Source organism: Anguilla anguilla, chromosome 15 (genome assembly GCF_013347855.1).
Source record: "Anguilla anguilla isolate fAngAng1 chromosome 15, fAngAng1.pri, whole genome shotgun sequence".
NCBI classification, from domain to species: domain Eukaryota; kingdom Metazoa; phylum Chordata; class Actinopteri; order Anguilliformes; family Anguillidae; genus Anguilla; species Anguilla anguilla.
Genome location: NC_049215.1, coordinates 5,937,444 through 5,957,281, shown reverse-complemented (window position 1 = coordinate 5,957,281; position 19,838 = coordinate 5,937,444). Strand labels below are relative to the sequence as shown.

The 19,838-nt window shown below is 45.3% G+C and overlaps 1 protein-coding gene across 1 annotated transcript; it reads left to right on the top strand.

Moving 5' to 3' along the window:
• Positions 1–3,110: 3,110 nt before the first annotated feature.
• On the top strand, positions 3,111–17,863 carry LOC118214549 (transmembrane protein 41A-A-like). Its single transcript, XM_035394598.1, has 5 exons — positions 3,111–3,363; positions 10,986–11,136; positions 12,518–12,679; positions 13,804–13,942; positions 14,280–17,863. The coding sequence occupies exons 1-5, from the start codon at positions 3,203–3,205 to the stop codon at positions 14,498–14,500; spliced, it is 834 nt and encodes a 277-aa protein (XP_035250489.1). The 5' UTR covers positions 3,111–3,202; the 3' UTR covers positions 14,501–17,863.
• Positions 17,864–19,838: the final 1,975 nt, after the last annotated feature.

Below are 19,838 nucleotides of genomic sequence, written 5' to 3'. Positions count from 1 at the left end.
TCTTTCTTTCTTTCTGTCTCAAATTTGGTCTCTCCCTTCCTTCATTTCTCTCTTCTTTTTGTGGTAAAATTTTATCAAATATCAAACTACTCAAAACCACACTGAGTGAATGAACAGCGTATGGTGCAGAGAAAGGAAAAATAAGACGTAACAGCCATATTCCCTTCCCATCTCATCTTATATAATTGGGTTATTTCAATAGTTCACAGAAGGCACGATGGCAAGCACATTGCATACGGAGATGGAATTGCCTGTCTGTCGCCTGAATGCTACAGGATGTGTATGATAAAGGTGACACAAAGAGCTGTTGACAGTGATCCTCTGGGATGGCTCCGACAGCACATCTCCCAGGAAATACGAATGGAAATTGATTTCTGTCGCATACGAACAGCTTTTCTGCTACAGTAATAAAAATGCAAAATGATTTCATCCTCCCCATACCACAGTTACACATACATAACACATCTGTGTTTGGGGGAGGGGGTGGGGGGTGGGTCGTTGTCCTATCTGCTCCTACTTCCCTGCTCCACTGTCCGGGGAAGTCTTCATTCCTATAATATATGGATACTGAGCCAATCCGGCATTTGCTTCTACTACGCAACTGGAGGGGTTCCCTTGCTAAAATAAGACATACGACATTGCTTCACAGAAGGAGGCAATTGAACTATAAAGCATTTGCAAATGTGTGAACTGTGCGAAGCTCCTGTCAGACCAGCAGATACGATGTTGATCACTTTGTCTCCTTCATCAGTGATCTCACCCAGCATGACTCATCTGCATTCCAGCTTTGACAGAGAAAACGTTCCCAGCAGCCACCTTACTGATCAATAATTAATAGATTTATAAGGAGCCAGACTGCTTTGTGACAGAGCCCCTCTCCTCCACCCCCGCCCCCTCCTTGAAAGTGCTGGGTACAGCGAGTAGACAGCGAGAAGCACTCCCCGCCCTGCCTTGTCTGTGCGGCTGTCCCAGTTGTGCCATTTCAGCATCTGGCATTGTGAATTCCTGCCTCAACTTTCATTTTTTATGGCGCAGTGCATTCCCATCATGCAACTCCTGTTCGTGAACTATTAAACCCCCAGCCTGCAGGGGGCAGTGTGTACCACGAAACCTTGGTGAAATCCATTTTCTATCGCGCGTGCATTTCTCCAGTCCTGATTCTAGCATTGCTGCCTCATACACTGCACTTAGTAAGGGAGCACAGTCAGTGACTGTAATGAGTGAGTCCTGGTCAGGCCAGGAATTCAACAGTAATGCTGATGGTGCTTATCAAACAAACTAAGCTGACAGCATCTCCGCTGTGAGGCTCAGCCAACAACAGTACACTGATTAATTATACAAACAGACAGGATTAGAGAATTAATCACTGCAGAGGAGCACTGTTTTGAAAGGGTCACGTGTAAACGCTTCTCTTGTTCTCTTTTCTTCCCCCCCCGGCACTACCCACAGTGAACACAGGTAGCCTCGTTAACACCACCCTTTCCGCAGCGCCTTGGTGAGCAGGCAGTTAGAAACAATTCAGCCTACAATCACGACTTAAATATATACTGGAGGGGGGGGGTAGTGCAATGTTCATCTCTTTTCACGTTTTCAATAATACATCAAAAGTGCTGAATCTGGAACACAGCTGAGGCCTGAGGCCTTTGTGGGTGGGTTCTCCCTTCCCTCCTGACAGCTGAACGCAGCGTACACAGTTTCACCTCTGCTGTATTCACATGTTGGGCTCCGCCCGTTTGCGCTTGGCACTCACCCAACAAGCGCCACTGCCAGCTCTTATGTGTCCCTGTGCATCGCCTATTTCACAAAGCCGTCATTAAGAAACAGCATATGCTGTAACTCGTGTGAAGAGATGCCTCTTCACAGAAGGTGTGTCCTGGCCAGATCCTTGAAACAAAATCCCAAAGAATACATATTGACAATAAAATTTGTCTTATATGAAGAATCATTTATATACAGCAACAAGTATAATTTCCCAGAAAACTGCACCCCATGCACATTAACATTATTTTGAGGGAAATTTAAACAGCTGCTGATAGAATGCAGTAAAGAGCAGTTTGTGACTAAATCCGAACTCTTTTGTCTTTTCCAGAACTAATATGCATGCAGAACAATAGACATAAAGCCTACATGATCTTCTGATGCAAGTGAGGAATTCTATCAGCACAGTCATTGTGAGTGGGATGTGTGTCGAAGAACATCTAGGAAGATGTGCAGTAATAAAGCTGGTGCAATACTGACTCCTGGTGGAAACGGAGCCAAAGAGACTGAAATTTCAACAGCTGCTCAAAATAACAACGAATGGACACTGATTAATTAAGCACAAACATCCCCTGTTCATTCTATCACTATCAATGGAAATTGTGACAAAATTGATTGGCTCGTGTAAGGCCATGGTGAAAAGCATGGCCTCAGCTGAATATGCAGCAAAAGAAAGTAGCAGAAGCTTTTGAAGTATTAAAAAGGAATGGCCTATGCATAACCTATTTACTTATGGTGAACATGTATAGGTACATTGGATGAATAGTATATTTTATGAAATAACAGCAGACCTTTAACTCTGCTACAAGAGTGATTTTATGACTCAATAACACTCAAACAGGACCCAAAAACACAATCATACGTCTTGCTACCTGACTAAGTGTCCATGCTTAAAACCTGAGGCAGAGTTTAAAATAACCATTCCCAGAATCTCGACTCAAATTCTATAACCTGAGCCACTCATGCAGCACTGTACCTTATAACTGCTTTAGCTAAAAGTCTACATGCAGGAATCCTCCCAACCACTTAATTACCTGGTAGTTAAATATGGTAGTGATTATTCCTGTACAAAAGCTGAATTTATTTGTTTCTGTCTTAAGAATGCAATGAATACCATTCCATCTGAAAGCCATTAGAAATGTCACATTTTAAAACCTATTGTCCTAATTTTAAAGCCAGCATGGACAGAAAGTGAAAAGTGAGTTTATCAACAGCCGTCACAGTTAATTTGATCCGCTACCTTCTGAACTGCTTTATCGACATGGATCGATCACAGTTTGTGGGATGGATGCACGTAATGCGGATGCACGTGACCCGTGTTGTCAGTCCATCCCCTCGTAATGTTCCGCTGTGTGACAACATTCTATTCTGCAGTTCCGCCCTGCTCGCAGCTAGCTTTAGTGCTGCGGATCAAACCTTTCCAACTGTATATTTGGTTGGAATCATGCGCTCCATTTCGGGTTTAATTGCTGTGGTCGCCTCGGCTACTTTTTATCTCTACCTTCTGTCTTCATACCTCCCCCCGGGACCGCGACACTTTCGCCAGGAAAACGAAAGGGAGAAGTCCGTAGAAGACAGGGACGACTTGGTAGTCGAAGAATACAGGTATACTGGCAAACTAACCCAGCTACGAAGAAAGCTGGCTGGTATAACCAGACTTGACATGTATAATTGGCCGATATATATTGCTAGCTTGTTTGATTGTTATCATTAAAAATTAGATAACGTTATATATTTACGACGACCACACTGTAACGTTACTAACGTTAGCTACCCATTCAACTAGTTAGATAATATATCGGCTATCCAACTGTCTCGATAACATTGGCTAGTTTACATGTGCGTGCTGCACACGCCTCCGGAAATGGCCATAACTTTAGCTAACCAGGTCAATTTGGTGTAAATGAAAGTTGTGGTGGAAATGTTGTCGCATGTGGGATGCTTTTGTCTAATATGGTCTAAATAATTGTGCAGATGAGAGGATAGCTAACGTGTTCATTTTCTGATAGTGCCTAGCTGTTATTTTTACTACCTGTCCTGCGTTAGGAATACTATTTTGATGTCAGTAAGCTAGTCAATGCTAGCTACATGGTTTAATGTGATGTTTTCTGTCCTGTGTTAAAATTGCACAACCAGCAGTCGAGCTAGCTGCTTAAAGAAGGGGAGCAATATTGTCTGCAAGACAAATAAAATTCTCCACACAAAGTAGCAGACGGATCAGTTAACTTTTTTGCAGCTGGCTCGGTGTTAAACCAGTTGTTGCAATTAAAAAGTGTTTCGGTTCATTTAAGGAAATATTCACATAGCAATGCACTTTCCCATTATCGTGATAATATATTGTGGCAGATCAAGCTGTCAAAGATCCCTATTCCACCTTTTTTCTTGTAGTTCGCAAAATTGTTATATTAATATTTATGTTAAGAAAGTACAGGTCTAAGGTACACTGAGAGCAGCGTAAGACCAATAAATATGGGACCGTCAACACTATCTTGACGTTGAGGAAAGTTGTAATGTAGGAACAAAGTGCCTAAAGATAACCTGTGTTTGCAAAAGCGACATGTCAGGGAATTATCCGAAGATAACGTTTTGAAATTGGGTTTGTGCAAGAACCTTGAAAAATAATGCGCTATCCAATTTAATTAATTTAACCCAATTATTAAGCATTATTCTAGCCAATGCAAGCAGACGTGTTGCTGTGCATTTATTTCAGTTTTGAGCAAAAATGTAATGTATGCTATTTTTTTTCTTAAATTTCACATTAACAGTTTTTTTTTCTGATAGAATATTTTCAGATCTTAGTCTAACACAAAACAGGTGATCATGTTGACTGTGCAGAGGTCATATTTGCTCGGCCTGTACACGGTTGTGCCTGGAGAGTTTCGTGAAGCTGCTGCTTCGGATTGTAGCACATGTCTGTTCATCAGCTTTCAGAATTTACAACCCTGTTCATCGCTTGAGAAATAAAGTTTCCTCTTGTTACTTTTAGACATAATGACATAAATTGTTTCAGCAGTATGGAATTGCAAAGGCTGCACGAATGTAATGTAACTATCATGATTTAATATTGTCTAAAAAATGTATGTTACTTACTTAGAAATGTCCTTGTCAAAGACAGCTTAAATATGTTTGGTTTGCTGTTGGATATAAATGTAGGCCTATATACAGTTGACCTACTACTGGTTAAATAGTAATGCACCAGCTGGGATTTGAGCCAGCAAACTTATATTTAGAACCAAGGTTTCCCAACAACCACACCTCAGTCAAGTCATATGAGCCAAATACCTTTTATATATTAAAGCAGATCTGTTTAATACTGAAAGTCCGCTTGCTGGTGGTTTTTGGAGCTGTGAGATTTGAGATGAATGCAATTAGAAGGAAAATGAAAATGTTATAAGTTTCTGCTTGACAGGGGTAAGGTCTCATAAACCTTACTGGCCCAGTAGATACTGTGTGTATGTCTGCTTAAAGTAGGTACACTATAGTATGTGGGCACCTGTCATCCAAAATCTCATCCAAAATTATGGGTATTAATATGGAGTTAGTCCACCCGTTTGTGCTATAACAACCCCCACTCTTCTGGGAAGGCTTTATACTAGATTTTGGAGCATCGCTGCAGGGATTTGCTTCCATTCAGCATGTGGCTGCTTGCTCATTGCAACTAGCAAGTGAATTTTCTGTAGTTCCTGCAATCTGCATATAGAGAGTAACTGAGTTTGAGACTTGCCCCAGGGTAACCTCACGAGAAGTATAGGGTTCTACTTGCCCTTGCTCGATGATTGCTTACTTTGATGGCACCCTTGATGGGACTAGAAGTTAATGTTACTCAAATGCAGTCTTCCTGTCTCTGAGGCACTGACTCTCTTTCTTCCCCCTTGCCTTCTCGAGAATCACCATGGCCTAACTCCAGCAGCCATGGTCCATGGCTTCACTGTTACAGCAAACACTGTTATCCATTAAGTTGTTCCTCCCTTAATAATGGAAACCAAACGTGGGATTGCGTTTAAAGCGTTGTTATCAGGCCAGAAATGCAGCACGTGACCTCACGGTGACTCAAAGGCTCCTTGCAGTGCCTGTGTAGTTTTCAGAGCACACGGGAATATGAGACCGAACATTGACGTTACTTAAATTTTCTATATGTCCATCAAGTGTTACCAAACCCCTAACACTAGGCCTACGCTCCACGTGGTTGTCTAAAGAAAAACCTAAACCTGTGATGACTAAAAAATAATAGCTGCTGGGTGATGTGACAAAAGGAGTAGTACATAGCTTGGAGCTTTCTTTTAAGCGTACATTATTTGCCTGCCATTGCAGGTGCAGTTTCCCAGGTTTTCTCAGATGACTTCTGTTTGGCATTCTTTAACTGTACACAGCTGGGTATTCACTGATGCAAATTCGGTTAAGTCGCTCGCCTAAGGATGCGATGAAAACTACCCATCTGGGAATGGAGGCTTCAGCCTCTGTGAGCACTACACCTCCCTGAGGGTGGAGTGTCTGACAGGAGGGTGGGGGCGGGGTGGGGACGGGGGGACGGTACTGGCCAGGGCTCCGTTCATCCATACTGTATGGTCTCCTTAGATGATAATGTGGAAAGTGAGGCCGGCAAGGTTCAAACCATGGGACACGAGGGAACCGAACTCGGACAGACTCTGATGCTGGTTGTGCTGCCACGCGCAGACACAGAGATAAATCAGTGGAGAATGTTTCTTTTCTTTTTAAACCTCAAGAGATAATACGCCATTTGGCCCTTTATTTTTTAGCAGTGAGTAAGTGGCTCTTTTATATGGGAGACTTTGCATGTAATACCGGTGATATTTCTTTGTGAATACCGAGAGCCAGCACTACTACCCACACGTGGACAAGTGTAGCTGCTGGGTTACCGTAGCTCCTCTGAATCCACGGCACCTTCGCTCGCTCACCCCGGCTCCAGTGAGGCCGTCGAAAGAGAAGTCCTTATGTAAGCGAGCGCACAGGAATAACAGCTAGGCTGCATTGCTGGGGATGGAATGCCTGACAGCATCCACATGCGCTTACAAAGAGGGGCGATTTACATTAGCGGGAGTGTTGGAAGTAAAACGCGTTCTCTCCTCTTTATGGCCTGGTAAATTGTTACGTTATGAAAGCTGAAGTAATGCAGTGTGCTGTGCTGACTGCTTAATGCAGACTGTATGTAAATGTGAAAGCCCTGTTAGGTAATGACAAATTGTGTCAGGCATGTGTTAGTTTTCAGTGGCTCGTGTTATACTTTGAATCAGAGGTGCAGGATGGTGAATTTGTTTTAGAACCTTTTTTACCTGATAACCTGACAGATATCAATAAATTAAAAAGCTCTAAGGAAAAAAAAAAAAGATCTGCTCTCTCTGACTGCCCCAGGCTCTGAAATCTGCCGCTACGAATTTCACCGCGCCTGAATCTTTATCAATCAGGACAGCTCTCTGCAAGGAGGCTTCCTTACCTGCCTGTCAATCCTGTTGCACGTTCGCAGCACTGACGAAGCAGGCAGGGCAGGGCTACACAGACGAGAGCAGAGCAGTTTTTTTTATTAAAGTTTTTTTTTCAAAATCTAGCACTCTCTTGCTCGTTTCTCCAAACTAATATACTACACCTTTAACAACAGGAGCTTATTGCCATTTTCCTTTGGGCTTATTGTACGGTCGCAGTGAGAAGCCATAGCGAGATGGGCAATGAAAAGAATTCAATGGCCGGAAGTCAGAATTTGAATTGAATTGTTTTTTAAATGATTTTTTGTTCCTTGCCGCGTTTGTTGGACCGAGGCTGCCTGTCACGGTCTGTTGCGTTTCAGAGATGCTGTCAGAATGGAAACGCGTTCGCACGATTAGCATGAGTAGCACCTCGCAGGCTCGTGGTGCAGTTCTCCATGGTAACCGAGTGGAACGATGCACCGCTTTCTAGGTTTCCATGGCCACCGAGGGTGTTTCTCCCACCTGCAGGTGGTAACGTTGAAAGAGGAGAGGAAGGGTGCGCAGTATGTCCTTCCCAGGGAGGCCCGACTGAAATCGAACCCTTTGTAGCTTCGTCGGACCCCCCACCCAGGGACAGCTCAAATGCTTGGGTAGGAGTGGCCTGAAACTGCACTGGCCAATGGGAACGTGATATCTGATTTAGTGGCAACGTAGAAGCTCTCCAGTGGAAAGCTGCCAGCTGAAATTTTAGGACACCACTGTCAGTCTGTAGAGTAGTATGGTGTGGCAGGGCAAGAGGCCTGTAACTCTTCTTGTGTCTGTGGCATGACTGGTAATGTCTCATCTGTCTCTGTCCTGATTGAATCCACCTTCCATAAAGAGGCTCTTCCCCCACTTCCTCGGCTTATATATTGTACATGAAGACCAGCTTTTTAACTGTTTTTCATTTACCTGATTCACGCAGAATGCAAAAAAAAAAAGTTCTGTTGTTCATTGTTTTTCTGAGGCAAAGTGGCATCTTCCTTTGTGTGCAAGAGCCCTTTATCTTTAAAAGCCCTGCCGTGAAATACATGCAAACATATAGTGGTAATCAGATGCTTTCTTGTCATAAGGCCAAAGTTCTGTCTTGCTCGTAATTGTAATGTTGCGCGCCCATATTAAGGCTTTTAATCATCCAAAGTGCAAATTTGTAGGGACAAAAAAAATACGTCGGATTAATTAAAAGCCCGTTCCTTTTATGAGTAGATGGCAATCGCGCTTTGCTTTTTTTTACGACTCTTCGCCTGGAGTGAAGATAAATTAGGCGTCTCATTCAGCTGTTTTTCTCCTCGGCCACGCGGTAATCACGGAGAGCGCGCCCCTTTGTTTGAAATCTCTGTTTAAGTGCCGTCTTTTATCGAGCGCTCGGAACAAGCTAGCGGCGGCGCTAGGCGCTCGCGGGCAGTGTGGAGACGCCTGAGTTTCTGCGCTTCTGAAGAGCGCTCTCTGCAGTTAGCGCTCGCAGCGTGTCTGCGCTTCTGTGCTTCTGAAGAGCGCTCTGTGCAGTTAGCGCTCGCTTGCAGTGTGTCTGCGCTTCTGAAGAGCGCTCTCTGCAGTTAGCGCTCGCAGTGTGTCTGAGTTTCTGTGCTTCTGAAGAGCGCTCTCTGCAGTTAGCGCTCGCAGTGTGTCTGAGTTTCTGTGCTTCTGAAGAGCGCTCTCTGCAGTTAGCGCTCGCAGTGTGTCTGCGTTTCTGTGCTTCTGAAGAGCGCTCTGTGCAGTTAGCGCTCGCAGTGTGTCTGCGTTTCTGTGCTTCTGAAGAGCGCTCTGTGCAGTTAGCGCTCGCAGTGTGTCTGAGTTTCTGTGCTTCTGAAGAGCGCTCTGTGCAGTTAGCGCTCGCAGTGTGTCTGCGTTTCTGTGCTTCTGAAGAGCGCTCTGTGCAGTTAGCGCTCGCAGTGTGACTGCGTTTCTGTGCTTCTGAAGAGCGCTCTCTGCAGTTAGCGCTCGCAGTGTGACTGCGTTTCTGTGCTTCTGAAGAGCGCTCTCTGCAGTTAGCGCTCGCAGCGTGACTGCGTTTCTGTGCTTCTGAAGAGCGCTCTGTGCAGTTAGCGCTCGCAGTGTGACTGCGTTTCTGTGCTTCTGAAGAGCGCTCTGTGCAGTTAGCGCTCGCAGTGTGTCTGAGTTTCTGTGCTTCTGAAGAGCGCTCTGTGCAGTTAGCGCTCGCTAGCAGTGTGTCTGCGTTTCTGTGCTCTGAAGAGCGCTCTCTGCAGTTAGCGCTCGCAGTGTGTCTGCGTTTCTGTGCTTCTGAAGAGCGCTCTGTGCAGTTAGCGCTCGCAGTGTGTCTGTGTTTCTGTGCTTCTGAAGAGCGCTCTGTGCAGTTAGCGCTCGCTCGCAGTGTGTCTGAGTTTCTGTGCTTCTGAAGAGCGCTCTGTGCAGTTAGCGCTCGCAGTGTGTCTGAGTTTCTGTGCTTCTGAAGAGCGCTCTCTGCAGTTAGCGCTCGCAGTGTGTCTGCGTTTCTGTGCTTCTGAAGAGCGCTCTGTGCAGTTAGCGCTCGCAGTGTGTCTGAGTTTCTGTGCTTCTGAAGAGCGCTCTGTGCAGTTAGCGCTCGCAGTGTGTCTGAGTTTCTGTGCTTCTGAAGAGCGCTCTGTGCAGTTAGCGCTCGCAGTGTGTCTGCGTTTCTGTGCTTCTGAAGAGCGCTCTGTGCAGTTAGCGCTCGCAGTGTGTCTGAGTTTCTGTGCTTCTGAAGAGCGCTCTCTGCAGTTAGCGCTCGCAGCGTGACTGCGTTTCTGTGCTTCTGAAGAGCGCTCTGTGCAGTTAGCGCTCGCAGTGTGTCTGAGTTTCTGTGCTTCTGAAGAGCGCTCTGTGCAGTTAGCGCTCGCAGTGTGACTGCGTTTCTGTGCTTCTGAAGAGCGCTCTGTGCAGTTAGCGCTCGCAGTGTGTCTGTGTTTCTGTGCTTCTGAAGAGCGCTCTGTGCAGTTAGCGCTCGCAGCGTGTCTGCGTTTCTGTGCTTCTGAAGAGCGCTCTGTGCAGTTAGCCTCGCTCGCAGTGTGTCTGAGTTTCTGTGCTTCTGAAGAGCGCTCTGTGCAGTTAGCGCACGCAGTGTGTCTGTGTTTCTGTGCTTCTGAAGAGCGCTCTGTGCAGTTAGCGCTCGCTCGCAGTGTGACTGCGTTTCTGTGCTCCTGAAGAGCGCTCTGTGCAGTTAGCGCTCGCAGCGTGACTGCGTTTCTGTGCTTCTGAAGAGCGCTCTGTGCAGTTAGCGCACGCAGTGTGTCTGTGTTTCTGTGCTTCTGAAGAGCGCTCTGTGCAGTTAGCGCTCGCTCGCAGTGTGACTGCGTTTCTGTGCTCCTGAAGAGCGCTCTGTGCAGTTAGCGCTCGCTCGCAGTGTGACTGCGTTTCTGTGCTCCTGAAGAGCGCTCTGTGCAGTTAGCGCACGCAGTGTGACTGCGTTTCTGTGCTTCTGAAGAGCGCTCTGTGCAGTTAGCGCACGCAGTGTGTCTGTGTTTCTGTGCTTCTGAAGAGCGCTCTGTGCAGTTAGCGCTCGCTCGCAGTGTGACTGCGTTTCTGTGCTCCTGAAGAGCGCTCTGTGCAGTTAGCGCTCGCAGTGTGTCTGCGTTTCTGTGCTTCTGAAGAGCGCTCTGTGCAGTTAGCGCTCGCAGTGTGACTGCGTTTCTGTGCTTCTGAAGAGCGCTCTGTGCAGTTAGCGCTCGCAGTGTGTCTGCGTTTCTGTGCTTCTGAAGAGCGCTCTGTGCAGTTAGCGCTCGCTAGCAGTGTGTCTGCGTTTCTGTGCTTCTGAAGAGCGCTCTCTCTCTCTCTCTCTGTGTCCGGCTCCAGCCTGCGGTTCCCGTCGGACCTGGAGGAGCTGCGGGAGCTGGCCGAGCTGATGCAGTTCTACAAGACGGAGCACACGGCCTACGTGCTGCTGCTCTTCTGCAGCGCCTACATCTACAAGCAGTCCTTCGCCATCCCCGGGTCCTCCTTCCTGGTGAGCGCACGTGCACGTGCACGCCCCCGCGCACGCCCCCCCGCCTCTGGCGGCTCTCAGCTTCGTCCACCAGGTTAAGAATTCAGGGGCAACTGAAGCCACCCACATCAGGGCAGACGGAGGGAGAGGGAGAGAGAGAAACGGAGAGAGTGAGAGAGAGACAGGGACAGGGAGGGAGAGAGGAACAGGGAGAGGGAGGGAGAGAGAGAGAGATGCACACAGACAGAGTCACAGAGAATGTAAAGAGGGATTGAGAGAGATTGAACATGTCAATAAATAAGTGACCTGACGTCTGAAGTGTCTTTGCCGCTGCCCTGGCCTTATTACTGTACAGCCAGTCACTGCGCCACACTGTGGTTGCAGACCACACGCACTGCCCACTCAGGCAGAGCTGGTGGAGAGGCACAAAGATCCACAATGCATATGCGTTTTCCGAATGCTGAGAATTTAAAAAGCAGCTTACCTCAAGCAAAAAGCCCTTTTGCATTGTTTTAGGACTAGAATCACTGTGGCATTGTAAAGACTGTAGGATAGTGTAGCTCCCAGCTGCATTTAAAACCTATGTCACAGGAGGGGCCTTGACAAGAGCTTCTTTGGCTTGACGGTGGTGAATATTTTGGGGAAAATTCGACAAGTCGAAATCAGATTTATTGATTGACAAATTAATGTCAGGTAGGTAATATTTAATGCTCACACAAGCTGTAATATGCCACTGTGTCTAGCGCGGTGTACCCATCCATGGAGCGCAAAATTGCCAGCCACGCAGCAACGTTTTGGTGAGGGTACGTGGGTGTTTGTCTCCACGGTACAGAAAAAAAAACAAGCTTTATTTGATCAGCGGCGTCTGCCTTCTCAAACTGATTTTTTTCTGTGCTTAGTAACGAAGAAACTTATATGGCCTACTTTTTTTTTTTTTTTTTTTAAGTAAAATCCATTTATCCAGCTGGATATTAACTGAAGCACTTCAGGTTAAGTGCCTCGCTCTGGTGTACGACCGCACTGCCCCGCCTGGGAATCAAACCGGCAGCCCCAGAGTTGGCGGGTCCTTAGCCGCTGCATTACGCCGTGACCATGCCAGGGTCCAGCCAGGCATGCAGTAACGCACTGTGGCAGCCAGGGGGCGGCAGCACGACAGGCTGCCATCCACAGCGCAGAGGCAAGAGCGTCAGGTTCAGCTCCGTATCCCAGAAGTCCCCGCTGACCCTCTGTACTCTGTCTACTGGCTCCTCCACTGCTTTCAGACACAGTGCTCACCTTTACCTCGGCAGGGCAGTGTGGATGCCTGGGGCAGTGTCAGAATGTGTGTGTGTGTGTGTGTGAGAGAAAGATGAGACCCAATGTCCACGGCACTGAGCCTCCAGTCTGCTGCTGTATTCCCCAGAACATCCTTGCGGGGGCGCTGTTTGGCCCCTGGCTGGGCTTGCTGCTCGCCTGTCTGCTCACCACCGTGGGGTCCACCTTCTGCTACTTGCTGTCTCAAGTGTTTGGGAAAAGCTACATCGTGCGTCTCTTCCCAGAAAAGGTGGCCATGCTGCAGGGGAAGGTACGTGACCCGGAGGCATGGTGGGGGCGCAGAAATCCATCAATCTCACAAATCCCCGCCTGGCCATCAATCCCACAGGAATCCCTGCCTGACGATCAACCCCACAAATCCTTGCCTGTGTATCAATCCCTGCCTCTCCATAAATCCACAATTCTTTCTTGACTATCAATCCCACAAAAAATCCCTGCCTGACCATCAGTCCCACAGAAATCTCTGCCTGGCCATCAATCCCACAATCCCTGCCTGACCATCAATCCCGCAAATCCCTGCATGTTCATCAATCTCACAAATCCCTGTGCTACACTATCTGCCCTGTTGCTGTCATTGACGGTCAGCAGCCAGCAGTACTGCCGGCGTTTGAAAGCTGTAATACTGAATAGCGTCCACTTGATGGCAGCCTTTACCTGATTTCTTTCTTTACGGTTGAAATGTGCTAGCAACATCATACACTTGAAGTGAATGTGTAAAAGATGGGGAGGGGAGGGTAAAGCCAGCGTAAATGCCCCACACAGAGAGTAAGGGAAGTTCGGTATGGGTCACACAGCTCCCCTGACATGAGCTACAGAGGCCTTTACTCTCCGGGTCAAGTTCAGTTCATTTCACACGCATTTGCTGACCATCTGTGAAAACATTTGTGCCATGTATGGTGTGCTGAATTGCTGTCTACAGACGTCAAAGAGTATTTCTTTCTTGATTGAGTAAAGAATTTTATAGTCCTAGAGTAATGATGTGCTAAACAGATAGAAAGAGGAAATCATGACTTATGGTTCTGGAACACTGTGATTGCAAGACCTATGTAAGTAAACAATTCCAAATGGAGAATAAAACAATACAGAAGTATTCATTATCAAAATGCCGTGTCAAAATTTCACTATCTGTGAAGTACATCTTAATCATAGCAGTGCAGACATGGAATCATGGCCTATAAATGGCCAGATCAGTAGGCTAATAGCTTACTGTCATCATCACGGTCTTGTGGAGAGATCTCCTCACCTTTAGATTTAGACACCGGAGAGCAAACGCTGCTGTTTATATATAAATAAACTCTTCTGCTCTTACACTGTCCTCCTCTCTCTGTCCATTTCTCTCTCTCTCTCTCTCTCTCTCTCTCTATCTCTCTCCAGGTGGAGGAGAACAGGAGCAGTCTGTTTTTCTTCCTGCTCTTCCTGCGGTTCTTCCCCATGACTCCCAACTGGTTCCTGAACGTCACCGCTCCTATTCTCAACATCCCCATCACCCTCTTCTTCCTCTCCGTCTTCATTGGTCAGTCGCCTCCGTCACTGAGTCTGGGTGTACTCTGTTTGTTGATGACACCTGTTGTGTGTCACTCTCAATTTGCAATGCCCACGTGTAATTGGTGCGGCCCATTCCATCACTGCTCTCAAATCTTCATTATAGAATAGGACAGGGCTCCTTTCAACTAGTCAAGTAACTTAGTGTATTTACAGACAGCAATAGATCACACTCTTATTTTTTAAGCATGTGGGAAATTAAGTGATGAGGGATTGCTGAAGGGTACACCCATCCAACATTTGAACCTACAACCTGCCGGTGACAGTGGAAGTTACTAAACCCCAGTGCTACCCGGTCTCCTCCCCAGGCCTGATCCCGTATAACTTCATCTGCGTGCATACGGGCTCCATCCTGTCGGAGATCTCGTCCCTGGACAACCTGTTCTCCTGGGGGACGGTGATGCAGCTGCTGGCCATGGCCTGTGCCGCCCTGCTACCCGGCGCGCTCATCCGCCACTACGGCCACGCCCGCCTCCGCCTGGGGGGGGCCGAGCACAGCGGGAACGGCCTGGACAAGAAGGTCAGGTGACCGGGGCCCCCGGCTCGCCATGGCGATACCACGCCCACTCCCGTGCCCCCGCCCTCGCAGGCGTCACACGTAAAGGGAAAACCGTTTTTCGCTCTCTTTTTAAATTTCAGATTTTGTTTTTTTGTCTTAAAAACGCCAGCTCTTACAAAAAGAGGAAAAGAAATCTTGCTGAAGATTATCAGCTGGCTTTCAGGCTTGAAGAGATTCGGTGGTGTTTTTTTAAATAATCTTTTGTGTCATGTATTTATTCTTTCAGACAATTATGTTTCTGTGTGGAACAGTGTGGTCGGTGGTTTTGTGTTATGTGTTCTTTTATTTGTGAACGGACGATGGTTTACATCTGATTCTCCTGCGGCATTTGAGCCGTAAGACTCAGGCTCCCAGCAGCCCCTTCTTCTCAAAGGGGGAGGGGTCTGCTGTGTCTTCTGGAAAAAGCTGGCGGGGGCATGGATAGTGAGGGGGGAGAGCTGTGGAAGGTCACCTGAGCTGTCCACATTGAGTCCTTTAAGCTGCACACGGCAAACGACTCCTGCTCACAACAGCCTTCGCAGTGAGCACCAGCGAGAACAAATGTGTGTGCGTGCGAGTGCATGTCACTGTGAACTTCTGTAAACCGTAGGTTCTTTTTTCAGATGTTCGAATCTGTGCCCACCATTAATCTTAAGTGCTGTTTTTAACGTGCTGCTTTTACTACTCTACTTCGAACAGTGGAATGTATTTATAAAGAAATCTACGCTTTCCATAAAGGAGAAAAGTGGTGTAAAAAGCAGTGTCGGCATTTGTATGAAAAATTCAGCTCTCAGTGGCAGTCTGCAAGGACAGATCACCTCTAACTAGGCATACTATGAAAGAACACTCAGCCTGTTCACAGATGGCTTGGACCTGTAGGCTCCCATAAGGCACAATTCTGATGGTCCTGTGTGTGTGTGTGTGTGTGTCTGTTTTATGAGATGTTTGCACACAGTCCACTTTATTCACTAATTTTGTGAACCTTATGGTCAAACTGATTGGACTTGTACCGTAGTCACATCAATACCAAGGGTTAATTGGATCTTAGGACACACCAAGATGACTGATCTTCAAGTGCCTTATTAAATGTCCCCATCAACATCTACCTACACCAGACAACTACCTCAACACAACGGGGACAGTCTTGTACATCTCATTCATCATTCACTTGGTCCTGAAACAAAGTGTTCACTAATCTGTATCACCAATATAGACAATCATTTATTTGTCAGAGCAAATCAGTTTTTTTTTCTTCTGCTGTTGGCTACATGGCCAGAAATGGAGTGTTTTAATTGCACCTCACCTGTGATTGGCATCAGTATCCACCAATGGCATGCAGAGACTGTTATGACCTGCCCTCATCGTCCAGTGCTGTCAGAGTCCTGCTTAGGCCATCACTAATTACTGTGCTGCAATCCCTGGTCTTTCCAGGAAGCTGCATGACAGCACCAGGATCTATATTACGCGTCATGTGCATGAACCATCCATAGTGTGTGTATGAAAATGGGACTGAATTCAGTTTTCATTATCCAGTCTGTTTTGCCAGTGTATCCTGATTTGTATCATTATTGTGGAAATTCTGTTTTTGTTGATGAAAAAAACAGAGGGAGATTTATTTTTTGTTGATGATTTGATAGAACAATATTCTGAAATATTTGCAATTTAAATGTAAATTTCTCTAGCAATTTAACTGCATATAGCTTGATGATGATGATTATTATTATTATTATTATTATTATTAGATACAATAAAATTTTTTTACTTGTTTAAATATGATCTGGTAAAATTTGTATGACATCTCTAAGAAACATTCAACATTTATTGCGCAATTGAGTATGAATTTATATTTGGAATAGTAGTAATGACTACATTTGTATTATCCAATATATTTTGACCACAAATAAAAGTGGTGGCCATTACTTTCTCACAGAGACTTGTATTAAAAACATGAATAGATAATCTCTTTTGGAACTGCTATACCAGTATTGTAAATCATGGGTGTGAAACTGTTTTTACATTCATTTGTACATAATATCTGTGACATGTTTCCTTCTGGCAGGTGCTGGGGTAAAATGTGTTCCATGCACAGTGACTTGTGGGGACTGTGTAACACTGCTTAGACAATGCGAACTGTACTTTTCGCCAAACAATGACATGGGATATGTACTCTTTATTATTCATGTTCCACCACTTGGCTAAGTTATGAGAGCGCTGCCTTTTGGGTTTCAAGTTCAGTCTCTTGTAAGTGTATTTGGATAAATTGCAACCCATTGTAACTGCTTGGCATGACAAGTGCTTATCTGTCAACTAGCCCCGTGTCAGACATTTACATTGTGTGTGCTTGGTATGTCCCAAGCAAACACTTTCACAGGCTAATCTGAAGTATATCTCTGACATTTATGGTACAATTTTTCTAGCAGTGGCCTGTAATATGGATGACTTGTATTTCATCGACTTCAGGCTGTCTAGAACAGATGGAAAAACTATTTGGAAATGGACCCCAGGGAAAGTGATATCCTTATCATAACCACAAGGGAAAGTTTTTGGAAAACAAAGCATAGATGACCTTGAAGCCAAAGTTCTCCCATGATGCATCTGGCAAGGAGTCTGTGACACATTAAAGGGTAACTTCTTTGTCTGTCCCCTTCTTACCCTTTTTTTTGTATTTCTTTCAGTTGTGTGTGTGCAATTGTGTTTGGATCATTTATGATTCAGTGTGAGTCGAGTGCGTGTGTCTTAAATCTCATCCATGCCAAGAGTTTGCCTTGTTTGTTTTTTTTTTTGCATCTTGCGTTTATACTGCAGTTTACCCAGAACAAGTTTGCCTGGCAGACCTTTCTGGATGTACAAAGTCATGTCTTACGGAGTTTATTTCATATATATTAATGCTGTGTTCACTTATATTAGTCTTGCTTTATTGTTCTTGAAAAATATCCCCTTTTTCAAAAAGCACAGTTAATTGTCCCACCTTAAAAACAAAACCTCAGAAGGCCCGCCCTACACAGTGACTGTTGGTGCTGGTCCTCACAGGCAGATAAATACTCGCTGTTTATCTGTTTGGAAAGTGTTTTCACACTAGGGACAGCAGCACAGTCAAGTATGCACAAACAATTAAAAAGTGGGCAAAACTAATGTGTACATGCTCTCAGTTCTTGCTTATAAGCATAGTGACCAGCATCTGTGAAAACACCAGAATACATACACATGCATTATATGAATCTATATGAACTGTGAAAAATGTTTTTTTTTTTTTTTTTTTTTAAGTACAGCATTGTTTGTAAAACATTGTACATTGGTTTGGTTATGTCTCTGTACTATTGGACTCTAATAAAGACTGGTAAATTTTCTTCAGATTCATGCTTTATCCAGGTGTGTAATTTTTGAAGGTTTACCAGGATATTAATCAAATAATTCAACATGGCATGACAAATGAGTTGTTTTGAAGACTTTCTTTATTGCTCATATCACGGTTGGTCAGCAGTACAGTTCACCTACAATTCAAAACAACAGCACAGCATTTGTGACCAGAGAGGTAAGGATCCCCCTTAATCCAGCACAATGTTCCTCCCCTACACTTCCACGGTGACGCACGGTAACCTGGTGAACTGGGAGACTGACCCAGGATGCCGAAAAAAGAACAAAAGAAACTCCCAGTAGTGAGATTCTGCCGTGAAATGGATTAATCTAAACTAAAGGACCAAAATGTGTGGAAATGCAAGAAACGTATTTTACAACCTTGGACAGTTGCCGTGCAACATCTGACACTACTTCGACAGCATGACAAGGAGAAGCCAGCTCAGGGGTCTTTGTTAGAACACGCTTCTTACCCTGGGGTCCCCCCCCGCATCGTGGCTCTCTCTCTCTCCCGCTCAGCTCTCAATCAGGCCCAACGGCCAAAATGTGGAGGTTCTAATAAGGACCTCTAATCTCTGAAGATGCCCAGTTTATTGCTCTCAATTTAACTGAGGCAAAACTGCTTACTGATTTTTATTTGACATCCTGATATTTAGTATACAATTTATGTGAGGCTGACATGCTTATTAGACGCAATTACACTAAAAAAAAGATATTGCCGTTTTCTATGTATTTCTGTGACCATCTATCCCTACAATTTGGTGCCGCTGTATCGGTTAAGCATAATAGCTTGGTTAATTTATTCACACCATTGAACAACTAATTATTAAGAAGAACGCTTGTCTGTAATACTAATTCAGTTAAGGGAAATAGAAATAATCCACAGAAACACCTTAATTGTATCCCAGCTGTTCTAACAACAACACTCCTAACAACCCACATAAATTTGTAAGAGGATTTTACAGTGCACACAGAAGTGATGTCAAATCAATATCAGTGTTTAAAAGCTCAATCAAATGCAAGTAATAGAGAACTGAGCTGGAGCCACCTCTTGTACACAAAGCAGGACCCCATTACAAGAATCGAGAAAACACGGTGTTAGGTTACAAGCAGCAGACTGAGAATTCAACCGACAGCCAGAATCGTGCCAAAAACTGAAATGCACCAACTACCTTCCCACCTGGTAGTCCACAGAATTACAAATATGCAGTATTATTATTACTAGAAGATGGACTAGGCTTCAAGCCCTGCTATAGACTGACTTCCTGCTTTGCACCACTGTGTTTAGGATGCAGCTGTCCATGCAGGACACCTAGCTTCCGTTGTTCATTAAAACATGAAAAAAACCCGGAAGTCCCTGGCTCAGTATTCACGTAATTTTCAATACACCCCCCCCACCCCCCCCCCCCCCCCCCCCACCCCCCCACACAAAGTCATCCCTCAAATGTCCCTGCTCCACTATGCAAGTTCCCGGTCCGTCACAAACCGTGAAGTAGGATACCCCAATTAGTAACGGCTCCCCCAGTGATGCCAGGAAAGTGGTCGCTCACGGCCGGTGAGTGACTGTTTTATAAAAAGATTCGACGACGGCTTTATTTTGGAAATGTTATTCCCTGTCCAGCCCCAGCGCACTGTAGCCCTGTTGCAGCTCAATGAATGAACAGAGAGCTGGACAACAAGTGGAAAGCTGATGTGTTTGTACACCACACGCTATCACAGAAACTCACTGAAGATAACAACTCTGTATGTAATCCAAATAGCAAGAGATTCTCTACTCCTCAACAATAAAAGATTTTATCAGATTGGCAAAGAAGTTACTAAAAATGATTTCACCTATAAAATATGTCAGTTAGGCGTTCCTGTAAATTATTGATGAATCTTTTTGCACTGGCAAAGTTATAAAATCATTAACTGTACAAAGCTACAAAAATCAATAAATTATTTTGGGGGGAAACCATCAAGCCATCACAAAAAG

Excerpts from the sequence above, each read along its gene's own strand:
- LOC118214549 (XM_035394598.1), top strand. The coding sequence starts at position 3,203 with ATGCGCTCCATTTCGGGTTTAATTGCTGTGGTCGCCTCGGCTACTTTT. Across the intron at positions 3,364-10,985 it reads TTGGTAGTCGAAGAATACAG|CCTGCGGTTCCCGTCGGACC; the intron begins GTATACTGGCAA and ends GTCCGGCTCCAG. Across the intron at positions 11,137-12,517 it reads TCCCCGGGTCCTCCTTCCTG|AACATCCTTGCGGGGGCGCT; the intron begins GTGAGCGCACGT and ends TGTATTCCCCAG.